The sequence below is a fragment of the Drosophila bipectinata genome, chromosome 4 (genome assembly GCF_030179905.1).
Source record: "Drosophila bipectinata strain 14024-0381.07 chromosome 4, DbipHiC1v2, whole genome shotgun sequence".
Lineage (NCBI taxonomy): Eukaryota > Metazoa > Arthropoda > Insecta > Diptera > Drosophilidae > Drosophila > Drosophila bipectinata.
Window position 1 is genome coordinate 17,116,141 of NC_091740.1, and position 14,824 is coordinate 17,130,964.

At 47.3% G+C, this 14,824-nt stretch overlaps 1 protein-coding gene across 11 annotated transcripts in view; it reads right to left on the bottom strand.

The window, feature by feature from the left end:
• The window catches only part of CaMKII (Calcium/calmodulin-dependent protein kinase II), a 99,470-nt gene that overhangs the window by 14,307 nt on the left and 70,339 nt on the right, over positions 1 to 14,824 (bottom strand). For 5 of the 11 annotated variants that reach the window (XM_043213461.2, XM_043213457.2, XM_043213459.2 and 2 more), the window contains one exon: positions 13,522 to 13,600. The exons of 2 other annotated variants lie outside the window; for them this stretch is intronic. In XM_043213461.2, coding sequence (XP_043069396.1) covers positions 13,522 to 13,600 — 79 coding nt within the window. The remainder of the gene's footprint in view (positions 1 to 13,521; positions 13,601 to 14,824) is intronic. 4 more of the 11 variants (XM_043213462.2, XM_043213458.2, XM_043213460.2 and 1 more) reach the window with 1 other exon arrangement.

Below are 14,824 nucleotides of genomic sequence, written 5' to 3' on the forward strand. Positions count from 1 at the left end.
GCTAGAAAAGGTTTCAGTCTGTAATCAATGCATGCTGGAAGGATCCTTCCCGAAGGTGTGGAAGAAGCAGAGGCTCCTTTTGCTAACAAAGCCCGGGAAGCCACCCGGTGAGGCCACGTCTTACCGACCCATCTGCCTCCTAGACACCGTAGGCAAGGTATTGGAGAAGATCCTGGCCAAGAGACTCCAGGCAGCGATAGGCCGGGAGGGCGGACTGGCAGAGGAGCAGTACGGGTTCCGGAAACGGAGGTCAACGATAGATGCCATCATGAGGAGGAAGACCCTGGCAGCAAGCGCCATCCAAAGCACCAGATGGGAGGGGGGAACCAATCAATACTGTCTGGTTACTAGCCTGGACGTGAAGAATGCATTTAACACGGCGAACTGGGCACGGACTCTCAAAGCCCTCAAGGAGCTAGGATCCCGGAGTACCTGCTGAAGATGGTGGACAGCTACCTGAGTGACAGAATACTCCTGTACGACACGCGTCTCCGCTGGAGTGCCGCAGGGCTCTGTGCTAGGCCCGCTCTTGTGGAACACCATGTACGATGGAGTCATCCGATTACCCATGGAGGATGGAAATACCATCGTAGGATTCGCCGACGATATAGCCTTAGTGGTGGTGGCGAAACCTGTTCGCGGGATGGAAACCCAAACAAACTCCGCGGTGGCAAACGTGGAGGCATGGCTGTCTAGGGCCGGCCTTCACCTCGCCCCACAAAAGACGGAAGCCGTGCTGATTTCGAGCCGGAAGAAGGTCGAAACAGCGACGGTACAGGAGGAGTGCCCGTTACTTCGAGGAGAGCAATAAAATACCTTGGGGTTATGCTGGATACGAGGCTTTCGTTCCGGGAACACCTTGGATACGCCCATAAAAGGGCGAGTGAGACGACGAGAGCGCTCTCGCGGATGCTCCTTAACATAAGAGGCCCGAGGCAGGAAAGGCGTAAGCTCATCCCCAGGGTGGTGAGCTCCCAAATGTTGTACGCCGCCCCAGTGTGGGCCGAGGTGATGGGAGTAAAATCCTACGCACGAGGAATCGAGGCAGACCACCGCCTCTGCGCGCTACGGACGTCCGGCCCCTTTTAAGGGCGGTGTCGGAAGAAGCGGCTATCGTGATCGCAAGGCTGATACCCATCCAAGAGCTGGTCCGAGAGAGGAAGGAGCTGGCCAACATGGCTCAAGACAGCCCCTCCTCGACGTTCAGGAAGAGGGAAGTGAGAGCCACAAGTTTGTAAAACTGGCAACGGCAATGGGAGGTGTCATCCAAGGGACGCTGGACGTTTCGTCTCATTCTGGAAGGAAGCATGGTCAGATAGACTTTTACCTCACGCAGGCCCTTAGTGGGCATGGGTGCTTCCGAAGTTACCTAAAGCGCTTTGGCCATGAAAGCGAGGACTGCTGCCCGTCGTGCGGCAGTGGAGTCACACAGGACCCACTCCACGTCCTCTTCGATTGCAGGCGATTTGAGGAGGATTGCCTAACCCTGGAGGAGATCTTGGAAGAGGCCTTTACACCCAGCAGCATGATGCCTCAAATGCTCCAGACGCCGGTCAAATGGGAAGTCATAGCCGTATTTGTGGCCAAGATAATAACGGAGCTGAGAGCCCTGGAGAGGGAGCGCAATGGGTGGGAGGAGTAGGGCGCCAGAGGTGTGCGAAGCATTGGCCGAAGTCGAGTCATAAGGTATTACAGTCTTATCCACCACGCTCTTGGGCATGGCTTTCTCATTGTGAGGATGCGAGGACTATTTCTTCCTCTTCCGCAACTTGCGACATTCTCTGCTGGTCAATGACCAGACCATTCAAAGACGGCCAGCTATGTTATCAACCCGTGGTTTTCGGGGACTGGACACCCCGGCGGTGGGCGAAAGCCCGGCAAGCCCTACAAGCACCTATTCAGTCGATTTTGATTCACATACCATTCATCCCCTAACACCCCTCGGCATCCACACATCAACGTGTTCGACGACGACAGAATACGGCTCTCGCAAACAAACACAACCCTATCGCTAGTAAAGAACACTTGACTAAAGTCGAAGCCCACCCCGGCCTGAATCACACCCAACCCACCCAGGTCACGAAGATCGTCAAACAGCAGACACTCACAAAGAATATGCTCCCAGGTCTCGTCGTAAGTGACCCGCCCATTCTCACTTCCATCCCACCGAACTTGCCAGTCCACACGCTGCACATTACGCTGCATTACAAATCTTCGCTCTGCCAGCAACAGTCGAGACTATATTGCTTTATACAGGTGACCCACTTGTTGCGCAAGCAACAAATAAACCACTGTATATGGTGCGGTCAGCTCCCCTGCTGAGACCCCATTCACTCCTCAAAATTCGGCGCAATTTCCCAACCGCACCGACCAACTAGTTCCTCAGACTGGCAAGGTGTGGTGTGAAGCATAACCGTTCCCCAACGGTCACGCCCAGGTACTTCACCTGTTTCATATACCTTATGCTGGAGCCGCCAAGCCTGACACTCGGGGCCTAATGCCCCCGGGTCCTCGACTGGACAAGATGCCTTTCACCGACACCCACACTGCTGCCCCACTGGGCATGATTCCATTCATAACGGGCGTGTTTTCGAAGTGCTCCGTTGTTGCCCCCGGGTCCTCGACTGGACAAGATGCCTTTCAGCAACATTGTCGCAGTCTTGTCCAGTGCCAGACCGACACCCACACTGCTGCCCCACTGGGCATGATTCCATTCATAACGGGCGTGTTTTCGAAGTGCTCCGTTGTTGAGGTGATTTTTGTCCGGAAATCGGTGTCGTCTGAGCTGCCACGGATGTAGCTGAAGCTAATGATTCTGCTGCTGTCGTCGTGGATGCCCCCGCTGCCGTCCGGTTGCGTTCGACCACCCTGACACGATGCCTTGACAGGATCCTTAAGGGCGGAGCCGACGATGTCCTGGAGGAAGTGGGAAACATTTGAACGCCAAGCAGGCTATGGAGCTGATGCGATGCATCAATAGGTACGACGGCATCGTCCAGATACGTGGTCGGCCGTGGTGTCCAGCAAAGACCCAAAACTGACAGGTAGAGAAGTAGCTGAAAATGTGCGCCAGGAGATTGCCCCTGAACTAGAAGTTCGCCTGCACGAGGTGAGAGGGCTTGAGCGTGGCGGAGCCATAATACGCACCCCCTCGTCAGGAGAGATAAAACGGGTCGTTGCCAGCAGGAACTTCTAGCACGTGAAGTGGTTCTCTACCGATGCAGGGCACAGGTACAAACCTACGCGGGCCACAGGTATGTTGGCTTCAACCATAAGGTGGCAGAATGCATACAAAATGAGAACGTTTGCGGGCAATGCGGACAGACCGGCCACAGTGCAGGTGGCTGTGCGAACCCGGTGGACTGCCGGAATTGCCGCTTCTACGGGCACCCCTCGGGTCACAGCATGTTGTCCCCGAGCTGTCCGGTGTACGCGGCGATGCTTGCGAGGGTGAACGCTAGACATTAATGTTTAGCTTCATCCAAGCAAACTGTGGTCGAGGCCGAGCTGCGACCATTGAGCTTGCAGTCCGGCTGAGAGAGTCCGGTTGCATGTTTGCACTGCTGCAGGAGCCATACATACATCCTTCGTCCCGCTGCCAGATGGAATGCGATTATACACTGACTGGAGGGGAAAGGCAGCCATCGCGCGGGAAAGGGAATCGACGCAAACGCAGTGTCCCCCATGTGGTTTAGCAAACTCCTTCGGAACCCCGGTGACAAGCTAACCGCAGACGGGGTGATATGCTGTCTGAGTGGATGCTGGAGAATGGGACCGTTGCTCTCAAATAGTCTAGCCCGGTGTTCACGTTCAATACGTACTGCACACGCAGTGATATCGACGTGACAATTGCCAACGATGCAGCATCGATATGGGCCGCATTCGAGAGGAGAGTGGAAGAGTGGGAGTTGTGTGATCATAACATGATCACAGTTGTGGCAACACCAACTACCCTAAGTACAGTTGAGAGCCTAGCTCCTGTGCCGTCTTGGAACTTCTCCAATGCTCGCTGGCAATTGTTCGAACATGAGATGGTGAGACGCGCAGCCGATATTCCGGAAGACTTCTCACAGTCACCGTTGGACCTGCAAGTTTCGACTTTGCGCAGCATGGTGCACGATGTGTGCGATCTTGCGCTGGGAAGGAGGACGCCGAGATCGCCTAGGAGAAGGATGCCAGGTTGGTGAACCGCCAGCCTGAACACGGTGAGACGCGAAGTCAGGAGACTTTGCCGCTGCCTTCAAAACGCTCGTCGTCGTGGTGACGTTGAAGCGACTGAGATGCAGTGTGGCGCGCCATACCTCAGCACCTGATGGCGCTATATTCCGATGCATCCAGTCGGGTTACTTCCCCCGAGAGTGGAAGTGTCCACGTTTAGTGGCGCTGCTCAAGGGGCCCGATAAGGACATGTGCGAATCCTCGTCGTACAGTGGGATATGCGTGTTGCCGGTATTTGGCAAGGTGCTCGAGGACATCATGGTCAATCGTGTGAAAGAAGTTCTTCCGGAAGGATGCAGATGACAGTTCGAATTCTGCCAAGGACGATGCGTCGACGATGCCTGGAGGCATGTGATGAGCAGTGTCGCCGCCAGCCCGGCGAAATACGTGCTCGGAATATTCGTCGATTTCAAAGGAGCGTTCGACAATGTCAAATGCAGTGCTGCGCTGCGCCGACTCGCCGACTTGGAATGCCGAGAGTTGAGCTTGTGGCAGAGCTTCTTCTCAGACAGGAGCGCAGAGATCCGAAGCAGTTCTGAAGCCGTGTCGGTTCCAGTAACTAGAGGCTGCCCGCAGGGATCCATTAGTGGCCCATTCATTTGGGATCTACTTATGGACGTCCTGCTGCGGCGCCTTTAGCCATACTGCGCTTTTAGCGCGTATGCGAATTACCTGCTGCTCCTCGTCGAGGGCAGATCCCGAGCCGAGCTGGAAGAAAAAGGAGCTCGGTGTTATTGTTTCCACCAGCAAGCCGGTGCTGCTGCTGAAGGGGTCCCTTGCGCGTACCCCGTGTGTGAGAACCGCGGGAGCGGGTCTCCCATACGTACGCAGCTGCCGGTACCTTGGCATCACGGTCTGCGATCGAATGTTTTTCACCATGCATATCGCATATGTGCTGCGAGTCGACTGGGGATTCAGTCCTCGCGCCAAGCGGACCATCTATGTCGGACTCATGGTGCCCTCTGCACTATTTGGTGCCGCGGTTGAAGCGTGGATACTCGTTGGTGGGGAACGACGTGCTCTACGGCGAAGACATTTCAAGTCTGAACTGGGCGCAAAAAGTCGCGCGCATCGAAGGATGCCTCCTGTCGGACTGGCAGAGTAGGTGGGATGACGCTGGCTTGCCCGGTCGGGTGATCATCCCGGAAGTATGATTCGTATACCAGAATCCAGATTTTGGATTCTCGATGCGCGTTGGCTTTTTGTTAATAGGGCACGGGTCGTGCAATGCATTTCTGCATAAACGTGTTCTTAGTGATACTGCCGCATGCTCATGTGGCGATCCTAATGAGGACTGGGAGCGCAATTTATGTGTCTGCCCCTCTATGCAGACTTGCGATACCTTGATGGACTCGGTCTGTAGCACGTTGGCGGAACCAGGACGTTTGGAAGGATTCTGGAAAGCGACGACAGGATGAGGAGACTAGAGCAGTTTGCCGAGGAGGCGTTCCGGAGGAGGAGGGGTCTTTAGACCCACTTTGTCGTGCGGTGTGGCTAGCGGCAAAGAATGCTACCACAGCTCGCCATAGCTTGTAGGACGCGACTAACATGAAAGGGCGCCCCATGCGAGCTTGTCGGAGGTAAAGTGGTGGGTCACCGAGCCCACAAACTTCGCGCCAAGGGTTGGATAGTGTGTCCAAGACACTACCATTGAGGTAGGTCCCCTTGTGGGAGTTTCGTGGTGGCTGTGGTTGATACCCATATCGCGGGTAGAGTCCTCGGACTCGACGTGGAGTTGCGTTATACAACTTGGGTGCTGTGACCCATAGATCAGTAGAGGTGAAAAATACACTTCGCCTCTTACCCAGAGGGAGTAAGCTGCCCGGCAAGCACATACTAAAGCTTCTAGTCTGGGGCGCTGGCAGGCGTACCATCCGTGCCCATGCACTATATGCCGCTTGTGGGTATATTCGAGTGCCGTGGTCGTAATCCCTTCAGTGTGGAACACGACATGTAAAACAAGTTCGGACAGATCCGAGACACGCCTGCTGCCCCACTGGCCAACAATGCGCAAGCAGTCTGTGGCGTTGCCTCAATCCTCGAACGCGACTGGCCCTCAATCAAGATGAGAAAGTCCCATCCATCATGAGGTTCCATAACAATAGACCACAGATGGAGCCCTGTAGACAACCAAGAGCCACATGCACTACGTTCCAAGAAATAACTCTTCCAAAGAGCTACGTCCCGACACCCAATCCCCTAGCCCAACTCAAGTAATCAGAAGCCCCTTTGAAATCTAAAAATACGCCGAGAACGTACTTGGAGTTGCCGTCCTCCACACTCTTCCCCTTTCGGAAGTTAAACTTCCTATCAGAGTTCTGGCTCCCCACACTCTCCTGCAACCGTTCCACCAGCGCTCGCTTCGGAACTTTTGCCAGAACTAGAACAAGGATGATGCCTCGAAACGATCACGGGTTGCTCCGGACCCTATCGGGGCACACTCACCCTTGTGAGTTTCCACGCATTAGGAAAAAGTGCGAGCTTTTCCATACCAGGAGCTTTCCCCGAGCGAAGCTTGGTGAATCCCTACTCAAGCTTGCTGAGCAGGAGGTGATCGGCAACACCCACTGCATCAGGCACTGAGTGCTATCGATTCTCCCTAGGAAAGAATTTGGACAACAAGCATTCCACACAGTCCTTCCAGGTTGTAAGCACTTGGCCTCCAAACGGTAGGGCACACAAACCTCTGCCCCTATTTCTGTCTCACTCCTGCAGAATTTTGTAAAAACGACCCCAGGGATCGTGCTTATTTCGTTCTACAAAAGTGCGCCACACATCCTCTTTTACCCTAATCAAATTGCGTCGCGGAAGAAGGGCCCATGAAGGGCCCAACTCGCTCCATGAAAGCGCCAACAATTAGGGCCCAAGTTAGGGGTCACCATAATCTCAATCGGATTATGATCACTCACACCATGACCGCCCAACATACTCCATTGAAAATCAAACACTCTCATCGCGGACTCATTCACAAGAGTAACATCGATATCACTCCTTCCCATCGGACCGTCGAATGCGTACCATTTACTCGACTCGCTGACCTGTACCTCTTGGGTGATCACACATTCGGTCAGCGTCTTACCCCGCGCGTATTTTGGGTGGCCATTAGTGTGCCTGGACTCTTGCTAAACCACAGGGGGGGCGCGCCAAGACCTAGGATGACAGGATTGCTACTCACCGCAGCTGATGGAGTACCGCATCCATGTACTGAAGGTACGGATCCTGTACCAGAGCCTTCTCGTTGGCCTACAACGTTACATTCGTGGTGCCTCCATCAGCTGCGGACCACGGCTTTGATGTTAAGTGCACCGATTTCTTAAAATCGGCCACGACCATCTCCTCCTTCAGGTTGTTCCTTCAGAGCTCGTCCATAAACTCCTCCGGCGTCACGTCGGTGTCACCCTCAACCCGACCTCAGCGAACTTCTTCAATGCCGCAAATAATTGCCGCGCCCCCCTTGAGCTCGCTTACCTCATGTACTCTCACTCCAAGGGCCGGAGCGACCTCCTTGCTCACCTTCTCGGCGATCTGCCGGCTCGATGGCTCCGGGTCCGCACCCGTCACCACACAGGACCAGGTGCTCCGCACCTTGGTACGGGGGTCCGGCACTGCGGCGGCTATTGGACACGTGCTCGTAGTACCGGCTCATTGCAGCAGAGCCACACGTTCAGTGGTGGACAATGGCGGGGCAACGGCAGTGCGGGCGGTGATGGCAGTATGGGCGACAGAGGAGATGACAGTAGTGGCGACGGTGGTGCCTGCCTCCAATCTCGCGGCGTTCAGGCCTCCAGGACAGGACACGGCCATCTCCGGTTAGGGCATCATGGGCGTCAGTCTCGTGTCAGTCAGTCTCACCAAGCTCCTGCTCAACCGAGACGGCACGCAGCTTAGGTGCCTGGCTGAGCACTTCACCCGCGTCGCTGGCTTCGCTGCTAACGCTAGCGCGGCTAGCGTTAATTCCGGAGCGGCTTCTATAGTTTTTCCTACCGCGCGGTATTCTCGTTTACAACTCACTTTCAAATGTATTTTCTAACTGACCGCCAAACAGTTTTAGTGTCTTAAACACTAAAAGTGTTAATAAATAACACTTTTCAGTGTTAGTTTTAATCAGTATAAAACCACTTTCGAAAACTCTTCAGTGTTGCAAACTTCCAGTTCTGGCAACGTTTTCGGCGAATTGGCAACGCCAGAACAAGCCAGAAAACTGCCCGTCGTGCGACGAGAAGAACACTCCCTTTCTCAAATTACCCTAATCCAAGGTGGAATAGCATCCAGCATCCAGGACCGGCCGACCTCCTAGTCTTAACCATGCTTTTTGTGACAAGCGGGCTATATCATGATGGACTGGTAACCTCAGATAACCAATGTTGTGGTAACCAATCTTGCAGATAAACCTCCTCGTAGATGGTTCGCAAGGGCAGAGCAAACTCCAACACCAAAAAAAACATCAATGCATTGGATTATACTGAAAAAAATTATAATACCATTTTCAATGGAAAAAAAATATATTCAAAAAAAAAATAAAAATTAGAAAAAATTATAATGAAAAAAAATATTAATGAAGCAAGAATTAAAATTTAGAAATAAAATACAAAAATAAAAAAAAAGGGCTTTTTTGCAGTAAAAAGTTTTTGGCAATACAAAAATGAAGTGCCTTCGCATTAATACGAAAAACTGAGAGACTAAGCAATTGTAATTTCTTAGCTCGACAACGGAGGCAACAAACAACAAAGCGTAGAAATGTTTTGTATTTGGCTTTTGTATTGTTCTTGTATTTGGCTTTTGCCTATGCTGGGGGCAACACACGTATGTGACTTTGCATTTCCCATATGAAAGAGCAAGAGATCGCAATTGAGAAGGACTCTCTACTGAGCTTCGAGACAGAAGCAGAGGTTACTGTGGTGGAGAATCTCAAGGATGTTTCTGACAATCCTTGTCAATCCCCAGGATGCCATCTTCTCGCACCCGCTACTCAAACAGCTGGTGAAAGACAGCGATAAGCAGAAGATCGACCTGATTAAAGGGTGCGATGCCAACGCCCATCATCGTCAGTGGGAAAGCACTGACACTAACGAGAGGGGTAAGTCAATTTAAGATTTTATCCTAAACTTAAAACTTCTGGTGGGTAACAGGGGTTTGAAACCCACCTTCATCGTCAAGAACAGAGGGGAGGTACTTGACATTACCCTTGACTTAGACTCTCTAGCAGACAGGGTGGTTAGATGGGGATTGCTAGAGAAGCACTTCTTCCGGACCAATTTCGAGAACTTCACTAGCAGTGCGAAATCCTAGGAAGGCAAACTAGGAGCTCTACAGAAAGAAACTAGACCGACCCTTGGGGGAAACTCCAACAAGGGACGTTAACAACAAGGAAGTCCTGGACACCATGGTGGGCACGCTAACGGCGGATTGCGTCGGGGCATTCAATAGGGCCCGGGCCCGTCCCAAAAGAACTTTGGGCAGTAGCCAGTCAAAGAAACCACCATGGTGGTCGCACAGAAGTACAGAACAAGTAGCTTGGGAGACGTATAAAGCGGACATCAAACAGTAAAACAAAGAACAAAGGGCAAAGAGGACTGCCTGAATCAAGTTCTGCACGTGCATTCAGGGGACATCAGAGGCCTCCCGACTTAGAAAGATAGGATACAATAAAACCTCGAATTTTAGCTGGACCACGCCCAGCCAAGAAACCGTAGAGGCTCTCTTAAATTTTCCAGAGTGTTCTCAGGAGAAAACAATCCAGGAAACACAGAGCCAGGGGGGTAGCTCCCACCTCCCGATCCATCTCAAATACTAATAATAGGAATCTCAGCTGGGCGATAAACAGTTTCAAGCCCTTTAAATATTCAGGCCAGATGACATCTTCTCGACCCAACTAACCAAGGCCGGGTGCAATCTGTGCTTAAGGGTCAGGAAAATCTTCACAGCAATCATCATGACAGATATGAACGAGACGTGGCTGCGGACGATGGTTGTTTTCATACCCAAAGCGGGAAAACTAACACTCTGCTCCCCTAAGGACTTCAGACCAATAAGTCTGTAGGCTTCTTCCTTATGACAATGGAGTGGCATATAAGTTTTTACGTTTATCTTACCATTAACCCAAATGATATTTCGCGATCAAAGCACGCGTATAGAAAGTGCAGATCCACGGAGATTCTTTTTCACAAAATCACTGCCATGTTCAATAACACAGCAACAAAAAAACAATTTTGTTTCGGGTCTGAAGGTCAGACCATGTTTACTATATGTTTTCGGGGTCGCTGAATAAAATCAGTCCAAAAAACCCTAGCACGTCAGGATTCTGACATAACCTCAAAAAACCTCATACGAAATTATATTCGAGTCCGGGGGTAAGACCATGTTTATTATATGTTTTTGGGGTCGCTGAATCCGAATCCGAGGTCCAAAAAATACCTAGCACGTCAGGGTTCTGACATAACCTCAAAAAACATCATACAAAATTGTATTCGAGTCCGGTTGTAAACATATTACAAACATGGGCTGACCCCCGCTATTAGTCCAAGCACAGTGCCGCTCAACTGAAAAGGTTTGACATTTGGTTAAGGTTTGAAACGTTGTAATTCTGTAACAAGAGTTTCGATTTTCTCAAAATAAGTTTCGATGTATACAAAAATCTGTCTTTTATAAAATAGCAAAGTTTCTGTTCTGTTAGTTTTATTTTTATATTATTTTTATTAATTTTTTCAAAAACCTAACAAAAAATGTCAATTTTTTTTGGGTTAACTAAATAGGTTTGATCACTAAAACTATTAAATTTATTAAAATTAAGGAACATTTCAAGGTACTGCCTAACTTAAAAAATAAAATACATTGTTTTAGAATTATTTAGTATTTGGTAAGCCCACCCACGTTCTTTATTAATTAAAAAATATGGTTTGGTAATGAATCATAATATTTTGCAAATTCATTTAGTGTAATTGTTGCAAAGGCTTCTTTAATTGCTTTAAGTAATGTTTCGAAATCACTAAATTGTCTTCCATCTTCGTAAACTCTTCTGGACAAAAGTCCCCACATGTTTTCCATAATGTTAATGTCGGGGGAGTAAGGTGGCCAATCGAGCAATTTGACGTTTTGGTCCTGAATCCATTGCTTTACAACCCGAGCGGTATGGATGGGAGCGTTGTCATGTAGACGACCATAAATCTCAGAAATTTGAGGAAAAGCGTTTTGAAGTACATTCTTGTAGTCTTTTGCATTCATCTTTGAGGTGACAAACAGCAGCTCGCACGTTTCATAAAAAGATATGGCTCCCCACACCATTACTTCATCTTTACACGTGTGATGACGACTTAAAAAGCACTCTTCCTTCTCAAATCGTGGAAATAATAGTTATACCCATCGGGTCCATCGAGATTGAACTTCTTTTCGTCGGAAAAGATCACCGTCTTCCACTCCTTGTTCCACGTCATGTGCGCTTTTGCAAATCGAAGTCGTGCACTCTTAGGAGCATCGTTAAGAGGTGGTTTTTTTTTTATTTTTAGTCTCTTTAAATGTTTTGTACTTCTAATAATTCGCTTAACCGTTGCCACCGGAGATAGGTGGGAGTTTGAGTCAGTAATTGCTTCATTACGAATAAAATTACTCACAACGTTTTGACTTCGGCCGATTTTCTTAGCTATTTCATTATGTTTTAAGCCGATATCAATATAGTCTTTTATTTGACCTTTTTCAAAATCGGTTAACCGTTTTGCACCGCCCATTTTACAAAATATTGATAAACAATGATAACAATTTTGCAATGCAATTGAATTCAAGTCGTTTCAATCCCGCAGTTAAATACAAAGTGAAGTCAAAGCTTTCAAACCTAATCAGATAAGCCAAAAAAAGCGCGCTCATTTACAGAACTTCAAGATAAAAGCAAAAATCTGAATAACCGTTGCCTTTTTCCCGCAAATAACCGTTGCCTTTCTTGCAAATAATGAGTAAATGAATGAATAAAATTAAAAATTAAATAGAAAAAAAAAACAAATTGGAACAAAGATATAGTGAAAAGTGTAAGAACGATTTTTCAAACCTATTTAGTTGAACGGCACTGTATTAGGGGAAACTCTTACCTCAATGGTAACTATGGACACACCATGTTGGACTTATACTGTTTCACACCTATGGGAGCTACACACTATTGTATACCCGTCGATCAAACTATAATGTCTCCATTCTATCGAGGGAGGAATGATGGGACAAATCTCGGGACCAGTGGGTTCCCTTAATATATAAACAGATGGTTCAAAGTTGAATGGCCAGGTGGGAGGCGGTTTCCACTGCTGTGTCTAAATGAGTCTTTTAGACTCCCCGACCACTGTAGTGCGTTCCAAGCTGAAGTAATAGCTATCAGGGAAGCACTTAGATCACAAGCTCTTGCTGGCAATCAAGAAACTATTTGTATTTTCATTCAACTCTATGACAATGAATGACTTTCGCAGACCTTATGAATGACTTTAGTAGGCAATCCCTTAACGACGTGGAGGCTGAAATGCAGGAAATGGAGGAGTCTCAAGAACTGCAGGAATTCACGCATGATATAATGATAAATGATGCTTATCTCCCTCACGGGAGATCCTTATCTCCCTCACGGGAGATCCTTATCTCCCTCGCCATCACGGGATGCTGGTTAACAGGAACGCACGCGGCTAAACTAGTGGTGCCAAACTACGATTACTTTAGTAGCTGTAAGGAGAGGAGGAGGAGACAGTTACACAACTACTGTGCTATTGCCTTACGTTTGGGCGTCATCGACTCGAAGTCCTGGGTGCAGCAACACTCACGGACCCAACATACTTCACGGAGTTCGCTTCACACGGACTCAGTGCCTTCATCCTGAAAGCTGGGTGGGATCGCGAGCCGCCTCAGGGTTCTTTGGTTTCTTTAGTAGATGGGAGGGGGTGCGGTATCACGAGGAGTCCCAGCGGCTCAAGTGGATTCGGAAGATCAGGGACTGGCCCCCCGCATCGCCGCTTTTACCTAACCTAACCTATCAGCTATATTCCAACTACATCCAATAGCTGCCATATAAGAAAATGATTGGAATGAACCAAAGTTTGCTATTTTTAATGGTAGATGCTTCGCACTTTTTTAGTATCAGAAATTGGGTTTTTAGTATAAGAAATTGGGTTTTTAATGCGATAAAAGAATCGCGATATGACATTTTCTATATTTAACGTTTCAGATATGTGTCCTATGATCCACTGATCCCATGTCCATTTTCGGCTCTGCCGAACCAAAAGAATAAAATTTTTTAATGCTTTGGAAAAAAAAAATATTTTCATGCGTTTTTGAACTTACGTGTATCCATCAAAATCGCCGCTGTTTATAGCTTCTATCAACTGTTCCGTTATTTTTATGATTTCTTGACGTCTAGCTGCTTAAAAGGTAACAAACTTATTATTATTTTTTATTTGTTATGTTAATATTCTATTTTTAACCTAATAACAATAAATTTTTTTCTTAAAAGTTAACTAATTTAAGAACGAACATATTTTTGGTTTTATATAATAACTATAATAAATTATAGTAACTTACATATCGAGCCCTAATTGGGAAAATATCGGAAGCACCAAGAAGCAAATTTTACAAGAGATAGTTTTTTCATTATTTTTCACGGTCCCAAAAATAGGCGTTTATCGCTACGCCATAATTGACAGGTCGATATCTCATTAAATAAATGTTATTAGTTTTTGATATTTTAGGAGCAAATGCGGTTGACAAATATGTACCAATTTGGCTTTTTTTTCAGAAACAACTCGATATTACTTTATACGGTATATTTAACGAACTTCGGATAGCAGTCCACGGTTGAAAACCCGCAAACATCAGCGTGCGCGTGAAGCCACTATATAGCCGATGAAATAATAAACATAAATTATATATTCTAATAAATTTTCAATGTAATATATTCAAACGAAGCTAAATGGTACTCAATTTTACACTACGTTGATATGAACGACATGAACGCTCTAAGTAGGGAATAGTTTTTAAAATTTTTTTGACAATTTTTTTTTTGAATTTTAAAAGGGTTATATCACAATAATGTCCAAAAATAAAGTTAATCAGGTTAAACATGATGAAACTAAAAATAATTCTAGAGGCGTTTTTATGCGTTTTTGAAGTGTTTGAAAAAATTTGAAAATTTTAATATTCGAAAAGCTGCCAGAGTTTTCTTCGCCAATCGATTACAAAGTGCGACAAAAAAAGAAAAATTGAAGGAACTTTTGAAGAGACCTAGTAGGAATTTTTCATTAGGTCGAGTATAGTATAAAACCGTGTTTGAAATTTTTCTAACACCCATAAAATCTTGGTTTATTTAGAAAAAACGGTTTTTTTCGGGACTTTTTTGCTTGTAAAAATTCCTAAGAGCGTAATTTTAAACCGATTTTACAATTTTAGACGTTTTTTAATAGTTAAATGTTGTAGCTTTTGAAAAAAAAATAGATCTTTAATTGTTTCATTTATTTATTGTTTTGGAAAAAGCGTTATAACTTCAACAATTTTCATAATTTCTTAATGAAATTGGTCTCGTTTTATTCAGAATTAACGAGACAACAATATTATGTATCACAAATGATATCATTTCTTGAAATGATATCGA